This window comes from Nyctibius grandis, chromosome 3, assembly GCF_013368605.1.
Source record: "Nyctibius grandis isolate bNycGra1 chromosome 3, bNycGra1.pri, whole genome shotgun sequence".
Classification (NCBI taxonomy): Eukaryota; Metazoa; Chordata; class Aves; order Nyctibiiformes; family Nyctibiidae; genus Nyctibius; species Nyctibius grandis.
Genome location: NC_090660.1, coordinates 678,830 through 688,044, shown reverse-complemented (window position 1 = coordinate 688,044; position 9,215 = coordinate 678,830). Strand labels below are relative to the sequence as shown.

Below are 9,215 nucleotides of genomic sequence, written 5' to 3'. Positions count from 1 at the left end.
TGTCCTAGCGCTGGTGGCCCGTCAGAAGAGGCCGACTCCCGCTCCGCTGTCGCTGCCCCCCTCAGCCCGCCCTTCCCGCGCTCCCCTCCCTGAGGGGCTGTGACGGGACGGGCTCTCTGCTGCTCCCGCGCAGCCCCCGCCCCGCCCCGCGGGCCCGGCCTCCCTCAGGAGGGGACATGGCGGAGGGGGGGGCAGAGGCCGTGCCAGGGCCACGCCGCTTTTTCGCGATCGGCGGCACAAACGCGTGCTCGTGCCTTGGGCAGAAGCTGCCGGGAAGCGACACCCCCTCAACGCCGTCCCGAGCAAGGCGGGGCAGCTGAACCGCCCTCACCCCTCCTCTCCCCCTCCATCCCGGGACAGGTGGCGGCTCCACCCCTTCCCCACCTGGGCGGGGAAGGCGCCGCCGGTTCCCTCCTCCCCGCCCTCGTCCTCGCTCCCGCCCCATCCTCCTCCTCGGCGTCCCCAGAGGGAGCCCCTGCGCTCCGCGGCCGGCCGCGTCCCTGTCCCGCAGCCGGCTCCAGCCGCTCCGCAAGCCCCCGCGCACCCGCCGCCGCCTGCAGCAGGAGGAGCAGAGGGAGGAGGAGGAGGAGGAAGGCAGCAGCCGGCCCGCAGCGGGGCACGCACGTGTGCGCGCAGCCCTCGACGGCCGCCCTCCAGCATGCTGCGCGGAGCCGCGCCGGGGAGGAGCTGAGCGCGGCCGCGGGAGAACTGCGGAGCGGCTCCGCGGAGACCTCCGCGCGTCCGTCCCGTCCGACCCCTGAGGGAGCGGCGGCCCCCGCAGCATGGGCGGCCGCAGCCCCCTCGCCGCCGGGCCCCGCGGGGCCGCTGTCCTGGTGCTGCTCCTGGGGCGCGTCGCCCTCTGCTCCGCCGTGGAGGAGAAGAAAGGTACGGGGGACACGGGGGGGGGGGAGCCGGGCCGGGGTGCGGGGTCCCGCCGCCGCCGTGCGCTCCGCGGGAGCCGGGCTGAGGGCGGCGGCGCGCCGCGGCCTCCCGCGGGGAGCGGCGGAGGGAAAGTCCCGACTGCTTCTTTCCTTTTAAAATAAAAAATAAAACAACACACCAAAACGGAGAAAGGGGGAAAAACCCAAACCTAAAGCAGCGATCGCGCAGCTCCGACTTCCTGATTCTGGGCTTATTTTCTTTTGTGGGGGTGGAGGAAATAAAAGGGAATAAGCCTTGGCGCACCTCAGCGGTTGTGCTTCTCTCCTTTCGTGTTTGGGTTTTGTTTTTTTTTCTTTTTTTTTTTTTTTTCCTTCTTTTTTCCCCCCTTCCCGTGTCGCCCCGTCGCTCCCCGGCCGGGCGGCGGGCTCAGCCCCGCACCGACGGCGAAAATCCGCGTAACTCCCGAGTAAGCGCCGCTCCGGTAACCCCCGCCTGTCGCCCTGACCTGGGCACCTCCGCTTGTTCTCTTAAAAAAAAAAATAATAATAAATATATATATGTATGCACCTGGGAAGAGAGGGGCGTGTGGCAAGAGGGAAAACTTCATGCGGGTCCTGGTTCCCCAGCTGTTAAAGACAGGAGCGGTTTGTCCCTGTCTGACCCGGTCGTCCCGACCCCGCCGGGGCTGTCACCCCTGGCACGGACCGCCCGGCTCGGCGTGCGTGGGAACTGCGCGGAGCGGGCCCGCCTTGGCTGGTGGCTTGTATTTTTTTTTTTGAGAAACTGGTTTAGAGGGTGAGAAAACGTTTGTGGCTGCTGAGATCCGCCGCTTTTTCTCTGTGTGTAGTGTTCTCTTTTGTGAGTTTAGAGAGCAGGCCCCGGCTGCTGTTCCAGGCAGAGCGCAGTCTTCTTTATCTTGGAAATCTGCCAGCCGGGAAAAAATGCAGATTTGGGTGGTTGTGGTTTTTCTTTTTTTTTTTTCTCTTTATTTCTTTTTAAAGAAAAGGCGGGAGAAGAGAATTAATAGTTTTTATAAGGGCTGATGTATGGCTTAAAGCAACTAAGTTAAGTTTTTCGTGACTGTGGACAGCAAAACCACCCTGACAGGGAGAAACACCCCGTCCAACAGAACTAGTTGCACAACCTTCAAAAAGTGGAGAGATTCTCTCGTTCCAGAAATCAAGTTCATACCTGTTGTTGATGTAACATGGGCAGTTTTTCTCTCCTGGTTTTCTTTTTCTTTTTTTTTTTTTCCTTTTTTCTTCCCCTCACCCTTTGAAAACGATGAGAAGGAAGGTGACTCCATCTGCTGTGCTTGTGTGAAGTCTTTTGAGATGCAGTCTCAGGTGCACATGCCCTGTAGGGTATATAACAAGGAGAAATACCTTGTTTATAGTGTTTAATTCTGTGTCTCATAAACTTAGGAGGGTGCCAGTTATTTGAGGATTACTGAACAATCAACAGCTAAGTGATAAACCCACTAGAGATTATTCTCAGTATGTTCTGTCAGCAAGTAACTGTTCCTCTCAGGAGAGCTGGAGGCTCAGCGGCAGAGGTGAAGGCAGAAGAATTTCTTGAAGCATTAATCAATTGATTGGTCTTTACTGATTTCTTCCCACGCTTGAGGATAAGCAAGAAAATAAGTCAGAGATACAAAATAAAGCAGCATTTGAGAATTGCGAGTCACTGGTTTGAAGCGACAGGTCCAGCAGGTAACAGAGTATCACTGCATGTTGAGGACCTGCCACCTTGGTCAAGTGGTAGGACCCAGCGTCAGAATTCAGAGTAATTCTGGAGGTAAATGTGCTGTAATAAATATAAGCAACACCCTTGAGTTTTAAGGCCAAATTTGGTGGATGTTAGAAGTTCAAATAGCGTATGAAATTACACTTTTAAAAATTTCAACTTGATTTGTTCTGTTGCCAAAAAGAGATGTCTCAAAAAAAAAAAAAATAGTACCTGGGCAAATGTTTTGTTTGAAGAATGTCAGAATCAACCTATAAAATCAAAACTAATGTTTGAATGGAAATTTAAATACAACTGTGTCTTTTCTCAGAATTTTAGAATGAGTTCTTTGAATATGGATGAGAGAAAATGAGTTTAGTTATAACACTGTAGTCGTTACGATACAAAAAACCCCACCTAGTTGTGCATATTCCAGAACCAAACGGAATTGCTGGACGCTGAGGTACACTTGACCCGTGTCTGGTTTTGTGTGTCAGGGCTGGGTGACACTGCTACAGTTAAGCAAACTACTTTTTGTTGCTCTATATTGGTTTTATATCTCTGGTTTTGATCTGTAGCTGCAGCCGTTGTGGGACGGGAGCGTGCTGCTCCGTGTTGGGCTGAGGAGTGGCAGTGTCCTCTGCCTGCCGGGTGCCAGGGCGCAGGTGAAGGACATCTCACACTCCTGTTAGTACCGGGGTTGTTGGTATGCTGTTTTGCCATTCCTGTATTTATATCATCACTTATGCAAGTGGAGTTTTCTGGGTGGAGATAGGAGCAAACGTGTGTGTAGGTATTTGTTTATTATCTAAGGTCTTGTCTATGCACCCATTTATTTTTTTTCTCTGTAAATGACTGAACTTTTTTTGATTTGGAAACTGAAATAAATATGTGCAGCCCTGACAGTGAATGCAGTTAGAGATGTGGGAATTTAGATACTGATACAACCCAATTTGGTGAAGTAATACAATTAAATAAGTAGTCTTGACTATAGAGTCGCTCTTACTCCAGTGCCTCAATGTGTGAATGATTAAGAACAAAACCCAGATCCTCCCATCATTAAAGGCAATTTCTGATAAGCAGGAAAGGGAAGGTAAAATGACAGCAGTCATCTTAATTCGGGCAATCTGCAAAATACAGTGACTGTGCAAAATGCCACAAAAGAGAGTGGCCTTTCAGCAGAGTGTGTGTGTGTGGTGAGCAGACTACACACAGACGTGACAGCAGTAAATACAAATGTGTTATTTCTTGCATCAAGAGTATATGAAGAGATTTGCAGATAAATAAGAAATCAAGATCAATGCCCTGGAGACTTTACAATCAGAGTAGCCCGTTGTAATTTATTTGTTAATTTATAGAGAGAGACTTTCAGGGAGTGTCGCACAGTGCCATTATGGTCCTCAGGGCTGACTTTTGCGTTGGGATATCCATGTATCGCTGAAATCACGGGGATATGCTGCTTTAGCAGCAAGATAGCTGACTAGCCAAACCAGTTCCTTCAGAAGGTGGTGTTAGATTGAGCACAATCTGCCTTTGCTTAATAGCTCTTCAGAAAGGAGCCTAGTGAAAGGTTTGCTTCATTTTAGGGAGGACGACAGTACCTTCATGGAAGGGTTTTGCATAGAAACTGTAGGTATTGCCACAAACTCCTGGATTAGTTTAAGTTTCGGTAGCGTGTGTGCATCAGAGGCTGCAGTCACCATACATACGTGAGTGGAGTATCCCAAAAAGAACTAACATATGTTCGAAATTAGTCGTCAGCGTGTTATGTTATAAGCATTGGTGTTTGCAGGTGTGAGAACTTGTGTCAAACCTCATGTTAGGCTCGGGTCTGTATTGCAAAAGTGCTTGTGTAATGCAAACATGGTCGTATGGTCAGAAAAGTGCTTTCACCTGGAGAAATTCACCTGGGGGAGCCAAGATTGCCTGTACCCTCAGAAGCATCCTCTGGCCAGTCTGCATTAGAAGCACCTGGCTGATAAACCTTTTTAATTTAGACTATTCAAAACAGGGGCGAGATCTTATTCTGTAAGAAGATGACCTGCTAGCTAAAGCAATTGTTATTTTGGAAATTTTAGGCATCTTCTACTTGTGTTTATAATTTCTCAAAACCCCGTTCTGCTCTCCTTGTGCACCTACTAGGGAAAAAGGCAATTCTGTTGGTCGGAGCTCAGCTGGCACAGGAGTCGCACTCAATCCAGCTGGGATTTTGCTAGTTTTAGCAGAAAGGGAAAGCTATTAGGAAAGGCAGCGGAGCTATTATTTGCTCCTCAGTGGAAGGCATGTTCTCGCGTTACGTTTCCCGGATTTGCTCCGTAGCAGTTGTAGGAGGTGTGTAGCCTCCCATGAATACTCAAGCAGCAGTTATTGCTGTGATGGGGATAGTCACCTGCCTTGCTCTTGCCTGAAGGTTAGCTTGAGCAACACCTCTTGCCATAAGTGCCGTTGGAGAAGTTGGTGCAGGATTTGCCTCTCTGGGTCCTAAGCAGCACTTCAGTGTTGGGGATGATGACTGAGCGGGAGCTGCTGCTTCATGGGGCTGAGGGGGATGGCAGGAGAGTGGGAATAATGCCAAGGCGTTAGCAGACGGGTCCTCACCTCTGGGATGCACGCTCTGGATGAGGCTGATGCAATGCCAGACCTCCGTGGGTGACAAGGGTGGGATAAGAGCTGTGTTGGATGTGACTCATCAGAAGTCCTCCGTTCCTGAGGACTGCTGCCGTTTGTACCTCTCTGCTCTGGACAGCTCGTGAAATGCATGACAGAATCACAGAATCAACCAGGTTGGAAGAGACCTCTGGGATCATAGAGTCCAACCATTGCCCTGACACCACCATGGCAACTAGACCAGGGCACTAAGTGCCATGTCCAGGCTTTTCTTAAACCCCTCCAGAGATGGTGACTCCACCACTTCCCTGGGCAGCGCCTTCCAATGGCTAATGACCCTTTCTGAGAAGAAACGCTTCCTAATGTCCAACCTGAACCTCCCCTGGCCAAGCTTGAGGCTGTGTCCTCTTGTCCTAAGAGGCCATGGGGAGCCAGCACTACGGATTTATCAGCGTTGTGTAGCTGGGGGTGGAAAGTGTTCAGGTGCGTTTTTTTTTTGCCAGGAGTTCATGGTTCACAGTGCAGGAACCCACCACTTGATGTTTGGTGTGGACTCGGACAGTTGTCGTTCAGCTTGGCACAGTACACACAGACCCTGTTAAATACGTATTGATTTGAGCTTCTCCTGTGCCCCTTCATTTCCAGGAACGCTTTATTAGTAGGTGCACTATGAGATCTAGTAGTGTTCCTGCCCATTCTCGTTTTGGATGTGTTACTTCTTGGCTTCCCCACTACAGCAAACGGGACCGTAGTGCTTCTTTTTTTAGGGCTGAATTCTGCTGACCTAACAGCATTGAGTAATAGCGTATTTTTTTTTTCTTCAGAAATAGTTACAGAACATTTGGCATGAATATGGGCAGCAGAAGTGATTCCTAAAGGAAATGTGGAAAAAAAAACATGTACTCCACGTACAGAGAAGTTGTACCAAAATAAATGCCTGCTCCTGCTGAAGCAAGAGTGTTATTTATTGAGGGCTATGACATGCCGTTGTAGTTTGGCTCGGAGGGAGAGTGTGTAGGTGTGGGTCTTGTGCTTAATGATATTATTGAGGGTTGCTCACAGGGAAGAAGCATGAGAACCCCACTTGTGTGTGAACAGGAGACCTTTCTGATGACCAGAGTGGAAAGACAAGGCCATGTGGGTTGGCCATTGAGCTAAGAAGGATGCTTACTACCACATTACACCTTTTTTCAATTTCTTTTTTTAAAACACAAGGCATTGCTAGGAGAGAGCAGCGCTGGATTTACGTAGCCCGTGAAGGCGTGTGAGCTTTCATTTTGAAGTTTTAATGCAAAGGGTGTTTTGGCCGTTGACAGATCCATGCAAGGCAGATGCAAGGTTCCTCCTCCTGCCAGCATGCCTTCTCCTGCCCAGCACATCTGCGTACATGAAAGTAAACAGCTACGTGTTCGCATGCATGTCTTGCTGTTAGAGTGCATCACATCAGGGGTGGGTATTGTTTGTTTCAGCAGTTGAAAGAAAAAAAAAAAAAACTGGAAAAAAAGAATAACTTCCAGTCAAACTGAAACAAATATTTCAGGGTGGTTCTGGTGAAGTGAAAAAAAAAAACCCACCAACAAAACACCAACCAAAAAAAAACCTGTTTTAAGATAATCTGGAAGATTAAATTTGACCTGAGACCATTTCTTTTTAAGTTGGGTAAGAAGGAAAATGAAATGCCGTTTGAAATGAAAATTTGCAGGTTTATTTTGAAAATACCAGAACACAGCTTCATTTTCTTACGCCTCCTTCCCACTCGTTTTTATTTTTCACCAAGGTGTGTTTGCAGAGTTTGGCTCAAATTAATGAATTTACTTCAATTCCCTTCTTTCCCCTGCCTGAAAAACTTAAGGTTTTGGGGGTGGGGTAAGCTGTCATTTATATATGTGTAAAAATCACTGCTCTGAATGTTAAGTAGAAATATAAATGCAGTCTGAAGTGTTTGTGATCACTTTTCCCTTTTCATCAAATAATAATAAAAATTATAAAATAATAATGAAAAGAATAAAATAAGAATAGAAATAGTAAGATAATGAGAATTAATAATAAAAAATAATAATAAATAATAAAGAAGCATGGTATCCATTGCCTCCCTGGCCTCGGTAGCGATGCCCCAAGGGCCGGCAGCACTGCTGTGTGGGTTAAAAGCCTTCTCCTCTGTCTGGTGGTTGCTCCTCTGTGGTTCCTCTCTGTTGCAAAGGTGCAGCGTGAAGGGCGGGCAGGCTCCCCAGCTGTGCCCTCCAGCTCCCTGGAAAAGTGGTGGGTTTGACAGCCCCCTCCGTCCCAAACCAAAAAAAAACCCCATAAAAATAAAAATATGTGGGACCAGCAAAGGTGGTTTTTCCAGGAGCTCTCTGCCAGGGTAGCCAGGTCTTCCTGGGGCTTGGTGACCGTGTCAGGCGGGATGTTCTCCGGGGAAGATGTGGAAGGAAGGAAGGAGGAGAGGATGTAAACCAGCTGTCTCGATGACAGGATAGTAGTGTTTTAGCTCTGGCTTTTACAAGAAGAAAATTATCAGTTTGTGGGAGCGGGGTTTGTGTGTGCTTGGCAATCAAAATGTGGTGGCATAATCCCTGCCTTCCTGTCACCAGATCCAGCAGTAAATAGGAAGATAACCAGAAGAGCACTGGAAATCAGCTGCTCTTGGCACTGGGGCACTGCGAGCTCATGCAGCCCTTCTCCTAGGTAGGGAAAAGTATTATTTTACCTATTGGGAGCCACAGAGGCTCTGAATGGTTGCCTGAGGCAACATAGCTGGCTGCTGGCAAAGTAGCCTGCAAGGATTTTGGCCTCTCGCCCCATGCCCAAGCCAATGGTAAACACTGCCTAGAGTTGAAGGTCACCAACATCCCGCTCAGGGCTTATTTGCTTGCTTTGAAACGATGTCTCAGAGCATTGTTTCCACTCTTTCCTGAAGGCCCTTCTGCGTGTCCTTCCCTGGGGGACGTGTCCCTTGGTGGAGGCTGGCCGTAGCCTGGGATGAGGTGACCGATGGTGGCATGCATCTGGCTTGGCTCCTTGAGACCGAAGCGTGGCCATCCCCTGCCTGCAGTGGGGCTCAGCATGCCTGGCCCCTTGCTCCACCACCCCGGGGGAAGCCCCGGCACCTCCTGGAATAACAGCGGCGTGAGACAGTAGGTGCAAGTCAAAGTTGGGTGTAAGCAGATGTAAAGTCCTAAATCATGCTTTCCACATAGCTGCAGCCCAGTTGTGGTGGCAGTTGTCATATTTGCAAGGCCTAACTTAAAAAAAAACACCCAAACAAACCCACCAAATAAAAAACAAACACAAAGAGGCTGTAGCTGCTCCTGTCTGGGGATATGCATTCACACCCCCCATGAAGATCGGAGAGACATATGTGCACTTCTGAAAGCTGGATTGATTCACATCTGAGGTAGTAAACATTTCTTCTTGAGAGCTGTGTGTTTAAATTCTGCAGAGTGCAATCATGGCTGCATGTGCAGTTCCCCATTGCTAACCAGTTCTCTCATTTTGGAAATACCAATTTTTTTCATTGCATGTAATTAATTCTCTATTTTTTTTTAAATTAAGTTCAAAATGCTTCTTTAGAACAATGGTGTTTTCTGAAGTTGGCTCGGGAGGTAAGACTAAGGAAGGAGGCAGGGTTCAAGGAGGAAGCTTGTTCTAGCAGTTGGGTCAGTTATTTCAAAACTGCCTTTAGCAACGGAGTAAGAGGCGGTTTGTACAAATCAGTAACCAGTTCCCATGATTCAGATTGAATCATGTAGTTCAAGTCATTTGAATAAATAAATGACTTCTAGTAAACGAGACAACCTCTGCAATTAGGATGGCATGCTGCATATTTCATGTTACTTATTATGTGGTTTTCAATAGATACGATTAAGTTGGGTTACACTTGGAATGCCAGGTGGCATTTCGACACAAGAAGCCACTTAACCAAAGCTTACATTAAAATGAGATAGACATTTGTTTTGTACAGGTGGCATTGTGCTGTATCCTCAACACTTATGTTTTCCTAT

The 9,215-nt window shown here is 48.4% G+C and overlaps 1 protein-coding gene across 2 annotated transcripts in view; it reads left to right on the top strand.

Moving 5' to 3' along the window:
- The first annotated feature begins 749 nt into the window (after nucleotides 1–749).
- EGFR (epidermal growth factor receptor) overlaps nucleotides 750–9,215 on the top strand; it is a 144,246-nt gene continuing 135,780 nt past the window's right edge. For both annotated transcript variants that reach the window (XM_068397297.1, XM_068397296.1), the window contains exon 1: nucleotides 750–885. In XM_068397297.1, the coding sequence (XP_068253398.1) occupies nucleotides 783–885 (103 nt within the window). In that variant the 5' untranslated portion in view covers nucleotides 750–782. The remainder of the gene's footprint in view (nucleotides 886–9,215) is intronic.